The 21220-nt window shown below is 38.6% G+C and overlaps 1 protein-coding gene and 1 long non-coding RNA gene across 6 annotated transcripts in view; one reads left to right on the forward strand and one right to left on the reverse strand.

Annotated features, from left to right (window-relative positions):
• LOC137204563 (uncharacterized) overlaps nt 1-21220 on the forward strand; it is an 83241-nt gene that overhangs the window by 48404 nt on the left and 13617 nt on the right. The window contains exon 3 of one of the 3 annotated variants that reach the window (XR_010933710.1): nt 6554-6882. The exons of the other annotated variants lie outside the window; for them this stretch is intronic. This is a non-coding gene — a long non-coding RNA (uncharacterized lncRNA). Of the gene's footprint in view, nt 1-6553; nt 6883-21220 lie in introns of those variants that run through there. 3 annotated transcript variants of the gene reach the window in all.
• NCOA7 (nuclear receptor coactivator 7) overlaps nt 1-21220 on the reverse strand; it is a 145044-nt gene that overhangs the window by 36809 nt on the left and 87015 nt on the right. For 2 of the 3 annotated variants that reach the window (XM_067702185.1, XM_067702184.1), the window contains exons 6-10: nt 18096-18209; nt 17414-17539; nt 15517-15701; nt 10379-11424; nt 8962-9130 (exon numbers count right to left, since the gene is read on the reverse strand). In XM_067702185.1, coding sequence (XP_067558286.1) covers nt 8962-9130; nt 10379-11424; nt 15517-15701; nt 17414-17539; nt 18096-18209 — 1640 coding nt within the window. The remainder of the gene's footprint in view (nt 1-8961; nt 9131-10378; nt 11425-15516; nt 15702-17413; nt 17540-18095; nt 18210-21220) is intronic. The other variant, XM_067702186.1, reaches the window with a different exon arrangement.

The raw sequence follows: 21220 nt of genomic DNA on the forward strand, positions 1-21220 counted from the left end.
ATAGTGCTTTGGTGTTTTATACATTAGGAAAGGATCACCACAGGAAATCTAGTTACCATTTGTCACCATACAAAGTTATCTATTGTAGATTTCTGATTTGTGGTTACCATGGGATTCACGTATGTTGACCTATAAGTACACTTACTTGTTTTAAGCAGGTAATTATTTAAGTTCCAACACATTCTAAAAGATCTACATTTTTACCCCCCCATTCTGTGTTTTTGATGTCATATTTTACATCTTCATGTTTATCCCTTAACTGTTTATTGTAGTTATAGTTGACTTTACAATTTTTCATCTTTTAATCTTACCGGGACTTCCTTGGTGGCACAGTGGTTAAGAATCCGCCTGCCAATGCAGGGGACACAGGTTCGAACCCTGGTCCGGGAAGATCCCACATGCCGCGGAGCAACTAAGCCCGTGCACCCCAATTACTGAAGCCTGCGTGCCTAGAGCCCGTGCTCTGCAACGAGAAGCCACTGCAATGAGAAGCCCGCGCACTGCAACGAAGAGTTGCCCCCGCTCATTGCAACTAGAGAAAGCCTGCGCACAGCAACAAAGATCCAATGCAGCCACAAATAAATGAATAAAATTTTTTAAAAAATCTTCGTACTGGCTTATTTCAGTGGTTGATCCACAGTCTTTACTATATATTTGTCTTTACTAGTGGGATTTTTCCTTTTCTATAAATTCTTCTTGTTGAAGCTTTTTCTTTTCCACTTAGAAAAGATCCTTTGACATTTGCTTTTAGAGTTGGCATAGTATTAATGAACTCCTTGCTTATCTGAGAAGTTCTTTATCTCTCCTATTCCGAATGACAATCTTGCCAAGTAGAGTACCCTCAGTTGTAGGTTTTTCTCTTTTAGCACTTAAAATTTATCATGCCACTCCCTTCTGGCTTGCAAAGTTTCTGCAGAGAAATCAGCTGATAGCCTTATGGGGATTACTTGTACATGACTCTTTTTCTCTTGCTGCCTTTAGAATTCTCTCTTTAAGTTTTGCCATTTTAATTACGATGTGTTGGTGTGGGGTCTCTTTGGGTTCATTTTGTTTGAGACTCTCTGTGCTTCCTGTATCTGGATATATGTTTCCTTCTTCAGGTTTGGGAAGTTTTCAGCCATAATTTTATCAAATACATTTTTGACCCTTTTCTCTCTCTTCTCCTTCTGGGACCCCTATAATGTGAATGTTAGTATGCCTGGTGTTGTCCCAAAGGTCCCTTAAACTGTTCTCGTTTTTTTCTTTTTGCTGTTCTGATTGCATGATTTCCACTATTCTATCTTCCAGATCACTCATGTGTTCTTCTGTACCACCTTGTCTGCTGTTAATTCCTTCTAGTATGTTTTTCATTTTAGTTATTGTAATTCTTCAGTTCTGACTGGTTTTTGTTTTCTAGTTCCTTGTTAAAATTCTCACTCTGTTCATCCATTCTTTTCCCTAGTTCAGTTAGCATTCTTATTACTAATGTTTTGAACTCTTTATCTGGTAAATTATTTATCTCTGTTTCATTAGTTGTTTTTTCAAGGGAGTTTTCTTGTTCTGCTGTTTGAAACAACTTTCTCTGTCTCTATGAAATTAGGTCAAACAGTTACCTATCCTGGTGTTGACGGGATGCCCTTGTGTGGAAGCATACCGACACAGTCTGCATGTGGCTTTGGTGGGAGAGCTAGATATGAAATGAGCACAGGTCATGTCTTTCCCCAGGGTGTGCTGGCAGCTCTTACCTTGGTGGGAGGTGGAGTTGGCGATGGAAGCAACAAACCCAGAGCCAGGTGTGAGCTGGGGCTTCTCCTGTGCTCAGTGGCTGACACTTCCTCACTGGGGGCAGGGGCAGGTCCCAAGGTGCTGAAGCAGAAGCACTGAGGTTCAGGTTTGAGCTGGTTCTGTTCCCTCTAAGTGTGTGCTCTCCCTGCTCCCAGCATCGGCACCTTTGCCCCAGAGGAGCAAGGGGCTGGAGCGGGCACCTGGAGTGGGCAGCCCCATTGTGCCAGTCAGCACTCCAGACCACACACAATCTGCTGGCTCCATGAGCACCAGGGAATGGCTCCTCTCTCTGCATTCAGAGGTAGTGCCAGGTCCAAGCTGGCTCCTTCCCCACAACTGTGCGCTCTCCTCGGCAAGAGCAGCCTTAGCCCTAGCGGGGAGCTGCATCAGAGAACAAGAGGGGCCCAGACGTGCACTGAGGTGGTCATGGGAAACTGCCCATGGGAAACCAGTCAGCATCCTGGGCAGTTTCATCCTGAGCAGTTTCAGTCTGCTTCCTCCGCCTTGTTTCAGGAGAAAGCAAGTGTGTGCGCGCTCTTCAGGAGCAGAGTCTAAGTTCCCCGCAGCCCCCCTGCTATTCCCACTGGTCTTCAAACAAGCCAAGGGGTATCATCTTCCCTGTACTGGACCCCAGGGCAGGGGCACCCAATATGTGGTTCAAACCGCTCACTCCTCAGGGAGGATCTCCCAGCCCATGTAATCTCCTTCCTTTTCTGTGTCTCCTCCTAGAGGCACAGGTCCTGACCTGATCGTTTCTCTTCCCTTCCTGACTTTGTGTGGATCATTTTTTACAGCCTTGCTTGTACAAGAGTCTTTCTCCCAGTTTCCAGTTTGTTTTCAGTGAGAATTGCTCTACTTGAAGATGTATTTTTGATGTGTTCATGGGGGAAGATGAGCTCAGTGTCTTCCTACTCCACCATCTTGATCTTTAAAATTACTACACTATTATTGACTATATTCCCTGTATTGTACATATATCCCAGGACTTATTTTATACTTGGAAGTTTGTACCTCTTAATCCCCTTCACTTATCTTGCCAATCCCCATGGCAACCATCCAGTTTGCTTTCTGTATCTGTGAGATGGTTTCTGTTTTGTTATGTTTGTTCATTTGAATTGTTTTTTAGATTCCATATAAGTGAAATCATACAGTATTTATCTTTCTCTGTCTTACTTATTACACTTAGCATAACACACTCTAGTTCCATCCATATTATTGCAAATGGCAAGATTTCATTCTTTTCTATTATGGCTGAGGGATATTCCATTGTGTTTCTTCCTTACCCATTCATCTATCGATGGACACTTAGATTGCTTCCATACCTTATTGTAAATAATGCTGCAGTGAACAATGGGATGCATACATCTTTTTGACTTAGTGTTGTTTTCTTCAGATATATACCGAGAAGTGGAATTGCTAGACTGTGTGGTAGTTCCTTCTTTAATTTTTGGCGGAACCTCCATACTGTTCTCCATAGTGGTTGTACCAATTTGCTTTCCCACCAACAGTGCATGAGACTTCCCTTTCTCCACATCCTCACCAACACTTGTTACTTCTTGTCTTTTTGATGACAGCCATTCTGACAGGTGTGAGGTAGTATCTAATCATGATTTAGAATTTATTTATTTATTTTTGGCTGTGTTGAGTCTTTGTTGCTACGCGCGGGCTTTCTCTAGTTGCGGTGAGCGGGCATCTCATTGCGGTGGCTTCTCTTGTTGCAGAGCACGGGCTCTAGACGCTCGGGCTTCAGTAGTTGTGGCGCACAGGCTTAGTTGCTCCACAGCATGTGGGGTCTTCCCAGACCAGGGCTCAAACCCGTGTCCCCTGCATTGGCAGGCAGATTCTTAACCACTGCGCCACCGGAGAAGTCCTCTAATCATGATTTTGATATGCATTTCCCTGATGATTAGCGATTTGAGCATCTTTTCATATGCCTGTTGGCCATTTGTATGTCTTCTTTGGGAAAATGTCTATTCAGATCCTCTGCCCACTTTTTTTTTTTTTTTTTTTTTTTTTGCGGTACGCGGGCCTCTCACTGTTGTGGCCTCTCCCGTTGCGGAGCACAGGCCCCAGACGCGCAGGCTCAGCGGCCATGGCTCACGGGCCCAGCCGCTCCGCGGCATGCAGGATCCTCCCAGACCGGGGCACGAACCCGTGTCCCCTGCACCGGCAGGCAGACTCTCAACCACTGCGCCACCAGGGAAGCCCCTCTGCCCACTTTTTAACTGAAATTTTTTTTGATACTGAGTTGTATGAGTTCTTTATGTTTGAGTCCTTCATGTGTTTTGGATATTAATCCCCTATCAGACATATAATTTGCAAATATCTTCTCCGTTTCAGTAGGTTGCTTTTTCATTTTGTTGATCATTTCCTTCACTGTGCAAAACCTTTTTAGTCTGATGTAGTCCTATTTGTTTATTTTTGCTTCTGTTGCCCTTGCCCAAGGAGACATATCCAAAACAATACTGCTGAGACCGATGTCAAAGAGCTTATTGCCTATGTTTTCTTCAACGAGTTTTATGGTTTCGGGTCTTACATTTATATCTTTAATCTATTTTATTTTTGTATGTGGTGTAAGAAAGTGGTCCAGTTTTCCCAGCGCCATTTATTGAAGAGACTGTCTTTGCCCCCATATTCTTGCCTCCTCTTTTGTAAATTAATTGACCATAAAAATGTGGGTTTATTTTGGTGCTCTCCATTCTGTTCCATTGATCTATGTATGTTTGGTGCCAGTATGCTTTGATTACTATAGCTTTGTATTATAGTTTGAAATCAGGGAGTATGATGCCTCCAGCTTTGCTCTTCTTTCTCAAGATTGCTTTGATTATTTGGGGGGTTTTGTGGTACCATACAAATTTTAGGATTATTTGTTCTATCTCTATGAAAAACACCATTGGAATTTTGATAGGTATTGCATTGAACCTGTGGTATGGACATTTTAACAATATTATTCCAATCCATGAGCATGGGATAGCTTTCCATTTATTTGTGTCTTCCTTGATTTCTTTCGTCAGTGTCTTATAGTTTTCAGCATTTAGGTCTTTTACCTCCTTGGTTAAATTTATTCCTAGGCATTTTATTCTCTTTGACACAATTGTAATTGGAATTATTCTCTTAATTTCTTTCTGATAATTCATTATTAGCATACAGAAACAACTGATTTTTGTATATTGATTTTTGTATTCTGAAACTTACTGAATCATTTATTAGTTCTAAGAGGTTTTTTTGTTGTTGTTGTTGGACTCTTTAGGGTTTTCTATATATGATATTGTGTTATCTACAAATAGTGACAGTTTTACTTCTTCCTTTCTGGATGACTTTTCTTTTTCTTGTCTGATTGCTGTAGTTAGGGCTTCCAATACTATGTTGAATAAAAGTGGCAAGGGTATCCCTGCCTTGTTCCTGATCTTAGAGGAAAAACTTTTCAGCTGAAGTGAGTCTTTTGTATGCAGCATATAGACAGGTCTTGTTTTATCTACTCAGCCACCCTGTGTCTCATGATTGAAACATTTACTGCATTTATATTTAAGTGATTATTGATAGGTGTGTACTTATTGCCATTTGGTTCATTGTTTTCTGGTTGTTTTTGTAGTTCTTCTGTCCCTTTCTTCTTCTCTTGGTCTCTTCCCTTGTGGTTCAGTAATTTTCTTTAATGTTATGTTTGGGTTCCTTTCACTCTATTTGCTTGTATCTATTGTAGGTTTTTGTTTATGGTTACCATGAGGTTCATACATATTGACATGTGTGTGTGTGTACATGTATATACATATATATACATATGCATACACACACATGTACATATACATGTGTGTATATATATATATAGTTTATTTTAAGCTGATAGTCATGTAAGTTCAAACATATCCCAAAAGCACTACACTTTTACCACTCCCCTCCATGTATTATGTTTTATGACATCCTATTTTACCTTTTATTTTGCGTATACCTTAACCATTTATTGTAGTTATAGTTGATTTTACTCCTTTTGTCTTTTAACCTTCACAGAAGCTTTTTAAGTGGTTAATCCACTGCCTTTACTATATATTTCCTTTTATCAGTAAGATTTTTTTCTTTCATATATATTTTTATTTCTAGTTATGGTCTTATCTTTTCCATTTAAAGAAGACCTTTTAACACTTCTTGTAAGACCTGTTAGTTCAGTAGTGATGAGCTCCTTTAGTTTTTGCTTGTTTGCTCTGTATCTCTCCTTCAATTCTGAATGATAAACTTGCCAGGTAGAGTATTCTTGATTTTAAGTATATTTCCTTTCTACACTTTAAATATATCCTGCCACACACCGTGGCCTGCAAAGTTTCTGTTGAAAAATCAGCTAGTATCTTATGGGGCTTCCCTTGTATGTGACTAGTTGTTTTTCTCTTGCTGTCTTCAAAATTCTCTTTAACTTCTGCCTTGTTAATTATGTCTTGGTATGTATCTCTTTGGGTTCATCTTGTTCGGGACTCTCTGTGATTCCTGGACTTGGATGTCTGTTTCTTTCCCCAGGTTAGGAAAGTTTTCAGCCATTATTTCTTCAGAAAAGTTTTCTGCCCCTTTCTCTCTTCTTTTTCTGGAACCCCTATTATGCAAATGTTAGTGCATTTGATATTATCCCAGAGGTCCCTTAAACTACCTGCATTTAAAGTTTTTTCTTTTTGCTGTTCTTATTGGATAATTTCCACTATATTATGTCTTCCAGATCACTGATCCATTCTCTGTATCATCTAATCTGCTGTTGATTAGGAACAATAGAGAGGAATAGTGAAACACGTTTGTGAACTTATGTCAACAGGAAAACATTAAGGAGCTGCGGTGCATTGCATGAGCCAAAGAGACCTGCCCATGAGAGTACACTGTCACACAGAAGGTCTATGAGAGCATCTTATGACCTAGAAAGAAAGCCACTGCTAGGGCGACTTCACTCTGCTGCTGAAACTCCAATGATATGAAGACCCATTAAATAGAAAGGCAAGAAGAAATGCTCAGTTTGATGTAGCAAGGGAATCCAGAAGTTATCATCAGAGTGAGAAAAGCACTGCACGCCACTTCCTAGCTCCTTAAGGACTTTGTTGACCTTAAAGTCCTGAAGAATTTCATAAATTGGAAATAAAAATGAACTTTGATTTCTTGTGCACTTGGAGTTCTGGGTGGGAGCTAACTATAGAATTTCTTCATCTTTCCCTATCTTAAACTAAAATGTAGCTTTTCTTAAGGGTAGGTAGAGATGGAAATACATAAAGGAACAACAGAAAAAAAATTCCTAACATCTATACAAAAAATCATTAACATAGTGAGATAATGTCTCCCAGAAAAATCTTTGGTTAATTAATGATTAGCTTAAGAAAGAAAACTAAGAATGTCAGGTTATTTGTTAGCCAAAGACAAATAAATCATGGACACTATAAAACACAATGTAATAGAATTCAACAAGTGACCTACTTTAAAAAGCTCACAAAAACCACCTCTGTATGAGGTCAAAGAGAAGTACTGTTTCAGCATTACAGACTTATTCTGGGTTAAAGAATGACAGTAAAATAACTACATGTGTGAGACTGCAAAAAATTTACTCTAGAAGATTCCTTCGTATGCACAAGTCTCATTAAAGATAATAAAATTGAAAAATCCTAATGCCCTTATATTATAAACAGTACATTTCTCCAGAGAAAAAAACATATGATAGGTAGTTTTCCTGACGGATGAGGAATCCACATAACATAAATGTGGCTGAAAGTTTCAGTGCTTTGTTTTCCCCACCTTTAAAATCAGTTTGTCCATCTATGACATCTGATTCTAGAACACTGATTTTAATAGGATTTCAGAAATTTATTATTTAAAAATATTTCAACAGAAGAAATGTGAAAGACACATATTTTCTTTGCATCTCCTCAGTGTCCCTAGTTTAAAGTTTCGTGGAGATAGCATTGGGGCTGCAAGCACAGGACAGGAGTGTATTTTGTAAATAGGAAACAGATTATGTTTAACGTCTATGTAAACATGGGTCTGTGTCCAAGCCAGAAAAAATATTAACAAATTTGTTCATTAAAATCCTATTAATTATCTTCACATTAAACTATGATTTATTAAAATCAGGCAACTCGATGAGAATTATCATTCTGGGTACTAATCAGCCAGAAGGTGTGCTCGTGCTTGAAATTTAATTTTGCTTTATTAAAAATTCATGCTTTGGAGTTCCCTTGTGGTCCAGTGGTTAAGACTCAGTGCTTTCACTGCTGTGGGCCCGGGTTCAATCCCTGGTTGGGGAACTAAGATCCCACAAGCCACACAGTGCAGCCAAATAAATAAATGAAATGACCTCTTCACTACTGAGATATCAGGGGGAAAGTTCATTAAAAAAAAAAAAAAAATCATGCTTATGGAAGCTCAGTGAGTATTTGTTCTTGGTAGGTACGTTAGCCAAAAAGTATGCCTTGATGACTAGTTAGGAGAAGGAAAAATGTGTGAATTTAACAATTTTGGAAACTAATTGCAAGGCCTTTGTAAAGAAAGTATATTTTATTCTATTACATACAAAAGAAAAACAATTTTTTCTAAAAATAATATTTCCTAAATATTTCTATTATAAAGATGTCTTCAGTGACCTACTGCTGAAGAATGTCTATGTCACTATCTCTGCTATCCTAGACTGTCACATCACCAATAAATTTTCTTCTTTGGCAATTTAAAAACACAAATCTCTTTAGAGGTATATAGCCCCTCGAGCGTACCCAGGTGATCTCATGTTACACTTCTCACGCTGCTGAGTCACAGATACTTTTCTCCATAAGGCGAAAGCAATCTTTAGTCCCCCCAGAATAACAGGCACTTTAAAATTACAATCATGCCTCTCTATTGCACTTGGGGTTTGGATCTGCTCCATCATAGTCCTTTATTCCCAACAGAATAGCAATTGCAATTACTGGCACTTTAGAATATCTCAATCTTCCTTCATTTAAAATTCAACTGGGTAGAAAGTTTTGAAAGTGGTTCGGCACATAGTACCTAGGATGATCTCAAATTTGCTATATTGAAAACACCCTTTAGCAGAAAGCTACTGAAATAATATCCTTCTAGAAATTCTAAAATGTACAATTAAGAAAAACCTATTATTCAAGAATAAAATTATTTCAAGATTAAATTAAAAATCAAGATGCAATTAGAATCTACTTGACCAACAGATTTCCCATTCTAGCTCACACTCACCTCTCCCGAGGAACAGCAAACCAGTACTCTGGTTGCTTTCTTCGTTTGCCATACTGCTGGACCATGGCTGCAGTGTGAGTGGCAAAGGACTTTCTCATTGGTTTTCCCACTTTAATGCACAGAAACATGGGTGGAGTCTTGCTTTTCTCTTCTTTTGAAGGAAGTATATCTGAATCACACATGAAAAAAATTTCCTCATTATTGACGATATTGGTGATAGTTGGCATAAACATCATACAACATCGTCATATTAGGACTAATTAAATTTTTCAGATCTTCTTTAGCACAAAAGGAAAAAGCTTTGGATGTTTCAGGTTTGTCTACACCACATGAGATGCTACAAACTAGGAATAAGGATAAAAACCAACACACAAAACAGCAAAGGGTGGAGAATTGTAACAACCCACAAGAATACATATTAATGAACGGTACTGAGGACCCAACCATACCATAACGCAATTCAGTTTAGAACTGAAATACCTTCAAAAACCTTTTAAAACTCCTTTAGATTTAGAAATTCAAAGTGAAAAAGGAAAGTTACCTGAAAGATGTAAAAAAGCGAACTACTTTTGAAATAGAATTCTATGTCATAGTTTAATGTTCAAAATAGATAGCATATATTGCTAATTTTTCCCAATTACAGTTGAGCCCTGAACAAAACAGGGTTTAGAGGCACTGACACCTGTGCAGTTAAAAATCTGTGTATAACTTTAGACTTGGCCCTCCATGGATTCAACCAACCATGGATGGCGTAGTACTGTATTTCGTATTTATTGAAAAAAATCTGTGTATAAGTGGACCTATGCAGTTCAAAACCTTCTAATGTAAAGATATATACCCTATTGAGAAAATGCTGTTCTCGAATAATTATACTACTTTTGCTATTGCATGTACAAGTTTTAGGAAGGCAGCTATACAGGCATACCTTGGAGATATTTGTGGGTTTGGTTCCATCACAATAAAGTGAATATCGCAATCTAGTAAGTAACACAAATTTTTTGGTTTCCCAGTGCATATAAAAGTTATGTTTATACTATACTGTAGTCTGTTAAGTGTGCAATAGCATTATGTCTAAAAAAGTACATCTTAAAGAATCCCTTATTGCTAAAAAATGCCAACCATCATCTGAGTCTTCAGTGAGCTATAGCAGTAATATCAAAGATCACTGATCACAGATCACCATAATAATGAAATGAAGTCTGAAATCTTGCAAGAATTACCAAAATTACACAGAGACATGAAGTGGGCAAATACTGTTGGAAACAAGGTGCCCATAGACTTGCTTGACACAGGGTTGCCACAATCTTCAATTTGTAAAAAAAAAAGAAAAAAAGAAAAAGAAATGCAATGTCTGTGAAGCACAATAAAACAAGATATGCCTATACAACAGAATATAAAGAAATTAAAAGTGGCTTACCTTCAATGGGTACCTGAATTCTCTTTAATAGCCATAACTGAATTTCAGATTTATTATCCATTTGTGCACCCTGGCAGCTGTTGTCCAGAGTAGGTTCCAAAGAGGAGTCTGGATCCACTTGATTCATATTTTCTTCTGTAGAAGAGCCTAGTTGCAATGGAAGGGGTGCTCTCTCTTTCACCCAGGTTTTATCGGCCTGTTCATTGCCCTCAATCGGGGGATCACCTGCCTGGGGAAGAGAACTACTAAGAGTGATGTCTATTCCCACTGGCTCAATACTTTTGCCATCACTTAATTCTGCCTTCTGCAAGTTATCAGGTAACTGTGACCCTTCTTTGTTCTTATTAAGGTAATATTCAATGAGTTTAACTTTATCTAGATCTTCATGTATGTTCAATGTGTTTTCCACCTGGCTCTCTGGGGAACCAGACTGCTTGTCCACCTCTGGCATTATATCTTGCTTCTCACAGGTTTCTAAATCTAGGGTCCCCTTCAATTCAGCATCACACTCTGTTTCTGAAAAGTTCAGGGCTGACTGCACCTGCATTTCCATAGTAGAACTGATTATTTGTGATTTAGTCTTCCTTAGCTCCGCTGGGTCAAGAGAAAGGCACTCCTTTGAGCTGTCTCTTTTGTCCATCCCACTATCATTTTGAGAAGAAAGTTCTTCCAAGTCAACGAAGTCGTCTTCTTCTCCTAAGAGAGAATTTTCTTTGGCTATAGATTCAAATGCAGCCTGAGTGTCAGAAAGTTCCTTGCTGACTTTAGCTACTGCGGCAGACCGTTTGATTGCCTCTGCAGAGAATTCCAGTTTCTTTAACTTGTCTGACACAGAGCTGTCTGAGGGTTTCTTTTCTGTGTGTTCTGTTGACTTCTCCAAAGGTCTTGTTGATTTGGAATCTGAAGTGATGGTTCTCTCTCCATTCTGCTGCCGTTTTTCTTTGTTGAGAGATTTGAACTTACTGAATGGGTTGATATCCTTTTCTGAAGCCAGGTCTTCCCATTCTCCAGGCCTGTACAGAGGACAAAGATCCTGAGGTAGGTCACTGTGGGGGGAAAAATGGTGGGTGCACATGGAATGTTAAAAACAAAAACCAAAACAAAATGGATGAAAGGCAAAAAACAAAACAAAACCCAGCCAAAAACCAAAACATAAATATACTACAACTTAAATTTATGTTTAAAGGACTTTAAAATAAGGAAATGAAATCCAGAAATTGACTTCAAAATGAAAAATAAAATCAACTATAAAAAGTGGCAAAATAAAGAACCATGAGAGTTGCTCGCATATCCTATTAGAAGCAAATGAATGGTATTTGAGGTCATTTATGAACATGGAGATGTCACCCACCAGATTTTTAATGATGAAATAATGTTTCTGATTTTCATGAAGGACAAAGGAGAGGGACTGTTTCAGTACTATGACTAAAATTCCTTAGATATTCAAGGCTTTTCCTTTTTTATAAAATAGTACATAAACCAACTACATTAATTCTGAATGGCTCATTGACTGAGTAGCTACTCATTTAACTGCTCTATAAAATGACTGACACTGAATCATAATTTTGGAAGATCTGATGCTTCCAATAAAAGACATCCTTCTACTCCTGAAGGAGATGCAAGAGGATGATTTCCACTATTACTGTGTATATACAGCACCTGCTCCATTTTACAGTTTAAAATTTTATAGTTACCTGGGACACAGTCAATTGTTTTTCCTTAATAACAGATGCTTTACTACGCAGATTTGAGGTTTTATCAGTTACTCATTGCCATAAAGTAAAATTGATATTGTAATAAAATGAAAGAGTTAAGAAATTTATACTAATTATTATAAGTAAGAGCTCATTCAATTTACTTTTCTATAAAATTTTGAACTGGGACACAGTTAATTGTTCTTCCTTAATAACAGATGCTCTACTACCCAGATTTGATTTACACAGAAAACATTGATTAAACATGCTCTCCAAAGTTTAAAATAAATTGTCAAGAAACACTTTTTTAAATCTGTACTTCCGCTTACCCTAGTGTCGATAGTGGGTTAAAACACAGAGGTATAAAAACCCTATTTAAAAATAATATTTTTGGATTTCAGAAATAAATTTTCTAAAAAGGCTAGATCATATTCAGGTAATACTTTATTATTCTTGCTTTGAAATACTTATGACAATACTCAACAAAGTGCCAGGAAGTTCAAGTTACTGAACTTGAACTGTCTCCCCAAAGTTACCAAATAGATCACTTGCATGGAACACCCATGCTTTTTCCAATACAAAATAAAAGCCTATGTAATTGTCAGCCTCTGACAAATGCTTTAAAAAGCCTCTAATTCATAATTCATTACAATTCAATAATCATTCATCGAGCCCCTAAACACCACATGCTAAAAGACAATTGTAACAGTATCTCTGTTCTTCAGGAACCTGCACATACAAAAGTGTTCTGCTCAACGTGAGCATCTCAGATGTTAAAGATGCTTCAATTCTAGAGTCAAATAAGTTAGTGTAATGTAGTATAATTTCCATTTTCAGACCCAAAATTTAATTTGGCATATTAAAGGCCAAAGTAAGTCCTGTAACAAAGAAGCCCAGCTTTTCACATACTTAACTAGCAAATTAATAAGCAAAACCATCTTCCATGAACACCTAAGCCCCTTCCTCATCTCTTCCTTCTCTAGCTAGCTTGACCCCCACAAAGAATGCATTCGACTGCACTCTAATCAGCCTCCTATGTTACCTTCTTGTCTATCCCTCCCTTCTTGTTCTACCTAATCCAAGCCGGGATTAATTCAGCCATCTCTTTTTCTGCATCACAACTGTCAAGCTCTGTCGGGGCAAAGTACATAGTGGTGTCAACTGGCTCTGCTGTTAATTAATGTTTTCTAGACTCAGCCAGAGACCTAATAATGACCAATAATCCTTTCGGTTGTTCCGTTCCTAGTCTCCGTGGCAGCTGGAGTTGCAAAATGTCTTACACAAAATATATAAAGCCTGAAGGTGAGGATGGAGAGATTTTACACACGCACACACACACACACACTCTCTCTCTTTTAAAAACTATTTGCACGTGGCAGCTAGATAATTTGCACTTCTTGTTTTACCATACAACTTTAAATAATGAAATTTAAACTACTTTAAACAACTGATGGAATTCTGAGGTCAATACCAAGTTCATTTCACACTGATTCCACTACCACATTCTATTTTGCTCATTGGTGCACAAACTGTTCATTAGCCTAAGAAGTCTTTATACACCTGCATCCACGGTAGCAATCACTGTACAATTCTGAAATAATTTCAACACATTAGGAGCCAATTCTCAACTCCTCTCTCTCCCCCCATCTACAGCATTAGGCCCGGATCATGAAACACAATCTCACATTGAGAGAAATCTTTCTGTAAGAATGTACCTTCCCTATTATTAAAAGAATACTTAACATCCTAAGCTGAAGATGTGTAACAGTATTACTCCACTGAAGCCATCATTGGGCAAGAAATGCCCCTATCTGCCTGTGCATCCACTTCCAAACTTAACTGTATCTTTACCTACTCTTATCTTCTTTCCTCTTGTCACCTCATGTTCACACTTTCTTCCCAAAAGTGACTCTTTCACTCCCTCTCCTCCTTCTCATCTAAGATTCCAAGGTAGCTGGACACTCCTTCACATGGTTCTCATGGAATGCCGTGTGCACGTCTGTATCTACAGTGTTGTTCAATTACCACTTCTCTCCACCTGTCGCACCCAGTAAACTGCAGGACAGGGGCCGTGACCCACTTATCTTCATATCCTTGCCACACAAGAGACGCGCACTAAGATGCATCAGAAGCCTCATTCTGCGTGAATAAAAGATTCCCACGGAACAATGATTAGAGTTTCAGATATGAACTGAAGGTTCAAATAAACAGCCTATACTTATTAGGTACCAGGCTATTTTCTAAGAGTTTTGGTATATCAATGCTTTTAGATCTTGTAACAGCTCTGCAAGCAGAAGAATACTATTAATTCCATTTTACAGATGAGAAAACCGAGGCTCAAGATTCAGTCACTCGTGAAGGTCATGGAGCCATAAGTGGCAGAGCCAGGGAAACCCAGGCATCATCCTGCAGGACTGCCTGGTCTGCTACACTGCCTCCTAAACCTCTAGGCACTTCTGCCAGAACTTGGAAACTACCCAGTGACCATGCTCCAGTGGTTCCTTCAGTGGCTGGGCATGTAAGGGTCTAGTGGATCAGATGCTAAGGACTGTAGAAGTCCAGGGGAACCTGCTGGCATAAACCCCTAGGGACGCTGTGTCTGGGTTAGTTCCCTAGTTACCTTCCCTTCTTTTCCTGAGCCCAAGGGGCTAGCTTCCCTTTGTTCTGTTGGACCCACTGCTTTGCCTTTACCTTGCTATCACTGAGAGTTTCTAAAGTGTTTTACTGCTAGCACATACATAGTATACAGAAATAGGCACACTGACAAAATGACAGAAAGAGTCAGATTATCCCTACAAGTGAATCGATTCTCTGAGTTTTCTTAAACCCTTTCTTCATGGGGAGCTTCTTTAAATCAGAAACCTCAGTTTTAGAAGGCAAAAGTAATCAGGACTAAAGTAATATCCATCTACATTTAAGAGACAAAACAAACTACTATTACAGCCTTTGCACACCACTTAAGGTATTCTGGTTACAGGGGCAGTGCCTCTGCATGTCCACGCAAATCTCTCTCCACACAGGATTAAGGAAACACATGAGCTGGGAAGATACCTATCCTAGAATTTGAATGAGGAAGAATGTAACTCTGTTTACCAATTAAACCAAAGAGAAAATACTATTCTCTTATCGATAATCAGACAAATTCTTTCAGAGAAACTTCATTTATTCTTTCATAAATTAAGAACATGCATTGCTCTTCAGAAAAATAAGCCAAAGAAATACCACTATTACGTGATTTTTTGATTTGAATGTTTCACTCTTCCTTATTGACCTTATCATTTCCATTTCCTCTCCTTTTTCTATTTTTTAAAATTTAGTGCACAAATATTCTACCTTCAAATTCACCTCTACACAATCTCTCACTCCTGCCAATGCCCTCACTTTTTAATTGCATTTAATTCTCCCAATACCCCTTTTTCTGGTAAACAAAGAAAGATCTCTTACGATGGCAAGGCATCTTTGATCTTCATGTGGGAGATGTCATTGTAGAGCGCGATGGAAACAACCTCTTCCATGGGGCAAATGAGGCCGTACTCCTCACACCCATTTTCAATGACCAGGGGATCGGACTTATGAGGGTCAAACATGATATTGTTAGGAGTAACGATCATGACACCTCCGACCACACCCTGAAGAAAAAGACAGTACAGAGTCGCTACAGGCAAGATGCAACCACCCTAGCAGCTTTAATGAACTTATGTTGCCATTCCATTGACCTTCTGAACCATGGTATCCTGCAGGGCAATTGCATCCCCTCTACAAGGGCTGGAAAAAACAGGCTGATGAAATACAACGTTGGGTGCGGTGTGCTGAGCAGAGAAACAGGCTTGCCTCGCTGTGGCAATCAGCTGAGCCTGGTTCTAGCATGGCTGCTGCAATAGTACAATTGTGGTAGGATCTTGGGTTTCACATGTATGTCTCAGATTCGCCAACGTCCTGTCTGTAAAATGAGAAGGGCTGTCCCAGGTACCTTCCAAATTGAGAACTGGGTACTCTACAATCCACTCAGCACATATTCACTACCTGTCCAGCAAGTGCCTGGTACTGTGCTAAGGGAGCGGCTGCACTTCTAATATTTTGCTCTAAGATGCTTAGAAAGCCCATATTCAGCAAAATCTGACACAAATAGGAGTATGAAATTTTTGCAGACAAAAGTGAATATATCCAAACTATGGAAAGCGAAAGCAAAGAACAGTAGCTTGGTGGGTACTTAAAGTCTGAAACTTGGTCAGTTTATATGGTAGACCCTGTTGGCCACAGGGATGTTATCAACCAGGGACAGCAGGATATAAATAACTCCCTTTAGGTAAGTTATTTTTTTTATTTATTTTTTTTTGCGGTACGCGGGTCTCTCACTGTTGTGGCCTCTCCCGTTGCGGAGCACAGGCTCCGGACGCGCAGGCTCAGCGGCCAGGGCTCACGGGCCCAACAGCTCCGCGGCATGTGGGATCTTCCCAGACAGGGGCACGAACCCGTGTCCCCTGCATCGGCAGGTGGACTCTCAACCACTGCGCCACCAGGGAAGCCCTAGGTAAGTTATTTATTTTGATACTCTTAATGAGTTTAGTGATCACCTTGGCAAAAAGTTTTGCCTTTCAGCACTACTTAGTCTTGGTTGCAAAAGTTTCAAGTGCATATCAATAATGTATTTTCCTACCATTTGAACCTGGCATGAAGTCTCTACTATGAGCACAGGAATTCGCTTTATATCAATATTACCCCTTCTTCAGAGGCTCACAAAATGTCAGATTTGTTCTTTATACAAAACACCAACAACCAAAAAACTGAAACCAAGATGTAACAGACATTTTTCATACCAGAATTTCTAGCGGCAAACAGGTCGAGAACTTAACCATTTTCCAGGTTAGGTGTTTAGCTCTTCACATGAACTTTCTTTTAATTAGCATACCCTATGAGTTAAATTTTATTATTGTTCCTACTTTATAGATGAGGAAAAATGGAAGCTTAAGAAATTCAAATACTTTGCCCATCGTCTCAGAGCTAGTGGTGGTAGAGTTGGAATTTAAGTTCAGTGAGCCCGGCTCCAGCATTTGCTCTTAAACACATTCTGTACTGTCTCTCTAACAATTTATGGGCTAAGAACTGAAATATAAGTAATAAACCCAAGGTCACAAAGAATTGCATTTCAACGTGATGACTGTTATTCCCTCAGTAAGTCAAATGTCAGGCATCCAAGAGGGGAAAACTAATGGACAGTTGTGAAATGTTAAAGCTGAAACTTCGGGTAAGATATTTTAAAATAGCCTGCCTTCAGTCTTTTGGAACTAGTTTAGTTTTCCATAGACTCCAAGAAAAGGAAACAAATGGCATAGCCATATACCTTTCCATCGGTGAAGTAGCGACAATTCATTTTTAAGAATTTTACCACGCCTGGCTCGTCCTCTTCAGAAGTGGATGATAAGACTCTCTCAATGGGTTTTAAGGCCTTTCTTGCTAAGTCAGCATCCTTTAGAAAGCAAAATTTTCCAAAATCAAATAGAAGCACTTTTTCAAAAGATTATTCATTTATTTGAATCAAGCCATCTACGTTCCCTGTAAGTAACCTGTTCCTATTTAACGTGAACATAAAAAAAGGCATATGTCTTTCAACCTTCAAAAGTATCACCCAAATCAAACTAAGATTTTTAAAAAGCACATATGTATGAACCCATAAAAATGCCTCATCAAGTGTCTTTAGAAAATACCTTAAATGAAAGAATTTATATTGGACTCATGGTTCAAATTCTTTAGAAAAAGGAGTAAAGTAGTACAAATAAATTATTGGTCTCATTGAGAGTTTAACTTCATACTTCTACATAAATAAGACATGCATTTCTGCCTTTGAGACCTTAAATGTGAACAGGTTTCTTCTCTCAACTAATGACAAACTACTTAACCCCACCTCTTTGTCGAGGGAGGAGAGTTTCAGATGAACTCTTGTGAAAAATAACATGTAGAATTCTGCAATAACTCAAAACCATTGCTGAGAAATATGAACTTCAGTGCATGAATGAAATACATACAGGCAGTTTATCATATTCTGCATCTGATGATGAAGGAGAGACAGTAGCACCAGGACTGGATGATGATAACCTTAAGGTACTGGAAGCAAAGTTGGCATCTGGCACAAAAAGGACCTGAGAATGGGGAAGACAAGCTAGGTGAGTCCCAGGAACTGGGCAAACCACAAGGCAGTGTTTAGAGCAATTACTCTCTGTACAGTATCAGGCTGGGTGTGTGACTAAGACCTAGTTGGCTGTCACAGAACTCATGAGCTACTTGGGGCCTTCCAGACTAATCCATGAAACTATACTCAGCAATATGAATGTGTGCAGATGTGTGCAGTGCAAAGGGTACTGAACACACTGCAGGAGCTCACAGAGGGGAGAGGAAAGTGGGGAAGTATTCTGCAAAGGCCATATGAAGCAGGTGGGTCCAAGTGAAGCTTTGGACAATACATAGGATTTGGATAGGGAGGGAAGAGCCTTCCAGGGCAGGGTGCTAATAGTACAAGGGAATAGAGGAGAGAGTCACATGGCGTGCTTCTAAACGTAATTCCTGTGTCAGGAAGGAAGGGGACACATCTAGGCTTTCTAGGCAGGCCCTGAGTGCTAACGCAGTAAGGTCCTTATATGATAAACTGTACAAGATAGTATCAATGTACAAGATAGTATCAATAATCAATACTTTCTCTTCCATCACTGTTTAGGTTATCTAAAAAATAAAATAAAATAAAAACCCCTGAATTGTACTAAATAGCTTCCTTCTGTAAAGTATTCTGGCTCCCGAAATGTTATTGTGATTCTGTTATTCAACACTTTTTTCACGAGACATGGCTACATTCTGGCATTATATCAAAAACAGTCTTAAAGTGACCTCTAATGTTATAAAACATAATTCAGAGCAAATCATGTAACAGCTGTTTAACACTGTTATTCACTCTTTTCCATCCTTCCAGTCATCTCTCTATTTTAACTTTAGTTATTTTAAATCTCTCTTCAATCCAGAAAAAATGAGGCAACAACAAAAGACACATTAAGATAAAGGTGGGAAAATCACCATCAAGGAGAAATAAGATGAGGACTGATTATACTGAAACTGTGCTCCAAAATTACCAAACATTCATTGAGAAGTGGGCCATAAAACTGGCTCTAAGTTTCCAAATAACCAATGCAAAGAGATAGACATCATGAGTTAACAGAATTCAATGTTCATAAAATAAAAACAAACCAGTTTCTTAGAAGTACAAGTATTCTCCCATGAAGTCTCATTAAAAAAAAAAAGTGTCTCCCATGAAGTCTCATTAAAAAAAAAAGTGTCTCACAGTGAACTCTTTGTCCTTGATGACACATTGACAGTGAATACAATAAACAGTTTGGAGGACTGTTCTTTACAATTTCAAAATGGGTCAATGGAAAATGTCAGAAGTTTGGAGTTCCATAAAAGCAATTTACAGAAGGCTACAGCTCTTATGTATCATATGCATCTAGGCTAGAGGGACGGACAGATGTCATTTCTTCCAAACAATTCTCCATTCATATTTTTTTTGCACCTGAGCTCTTGACAGGCATTAGGCAACATAGAGTGAGATTCTATTGTCTGACACTCTAAATGTCAAATCAAAGGGATAATTCCTACGCATAAACAGTTCACTGCACTGTAGACAGAAGTAACAGTTGAACACAGGGAAGCTCAGTCACAATACGTCTTACTTCAACATGGAAGTGAGTCTGGATCACTCTTCTCAATTCCTTATCTTTGCCAGAAAAAACATGAGTGGAGCTAGATGCTGGGACAACTAACAGCACATAACTGTTGAGTTATATGAGGGTTACACAGCACAGTAAAGGCTAGAAGGGACATCCGAGATAATGCAGCCCAACCCCTCATATTTCAGAGATAAGGAAACCAGGGTCAAAAAAGGAAGTGACTTAGCCAAGTCAAACAGTTACTAAAGGGTCAAAGGAAATGAAGCTTTGGGGCACCTATTTCTATATTTTTACCCTTAACTAGGCATATTAAAACAGTTCCTATACCTCCTATTAGCTGCTGGACCTTAATCCCGTTCACTTAGTAAACGAATAAGGAATCACCCTAAATTATTTTACTAAGTCCCAGTGACTACAGTCTTCAGCCTTGAATTAGTAAGCCTAGGTTCACTGCTATGGGTCAGTTACACATTATGCAGCAATACCCCAGATTATAAGAAACCCAATAAAAGTGCCTGAAATCTAATTTTCCCAGAGATAAAAATTTATTAATTTTTAAAAAGTTTTAACTCATATTTCCCCTCAATTACCTGGTATCAGCAATATAGTAATATCTCCTTTTGACAAGGACATAAATACCAAAAGCATGATAGTACAAACTGGCCAATTTATGGTCTGTTGGTTTCATTTGCTGCCCGTGAAAGAAACGCAAAGACTACCACCATTGCCTGAATGAAGTTATACTTAGAAGAAGCAGTATACATCCTGAATAAAAATGTCACTCTAATGTAGAGATGCAGGAACATGGTCTAGTAAGTCAATAATGGAACCGGAATGTGCTCATGGCAACCAAGTAGTTCTACAGATGGGACTGGAAACTTGGCCTCAACAAGGATCTGCCTATGACTGGGCCATTTACATTTATTGGCTAAGTGTAGTTTTCAAGTAGAAACATAAGAATATCTTATGCAGAAGGTATTTAAAAAATTGCTGGATTAACCGAGAATGGCAAAATTATATGACATGTCAATTTCATTTAGTTTAACAAAGTACTAAAAGCCTGGGAAAAAATGTGTGGCTTTTTTTTTTAAATTGAAATATCACTGATTTATAGTATTGCGTTAGTTTCAGGTGTACAGCAAAGTGATTCAGTTATATATATATTTTTCAGATTATATTCCACTATAGATTATTTCGAGATATTGAATATAGTTCCCTGTGCTATATGGTAAATCCTTGCCGCTTATCTATTTTATGTATAGTCGTTTGTATCTGTTAATCCCATACTCCTAATTTGTCTCTCTCTCTTTCCCTTTCTCCTTTGGTAACCATAAGTTTGTTTTCTACATCTGTTAGTCTATTTCTGTTTTGTATATAGACTCATTTGCATTATGTTTTAGATTTCATGTGTAGTGATATCACATAGTATTTGTCTTCCT

Source organism: Pseudorca crassidens, chromosome 13, assembly GCF_039906515.1.
Source record: "Pseudorca crassidens isolate mPseCra1 chromosome 13, mPseCra1.hap1, whole genome shotgun sequence".
Lineage (NCBI taxonomy): Eukaryota > Metazoa > Chordata > Mammalia > Artiodactyla > Delphinidae > Pseudorca > Pseudorca crassidens.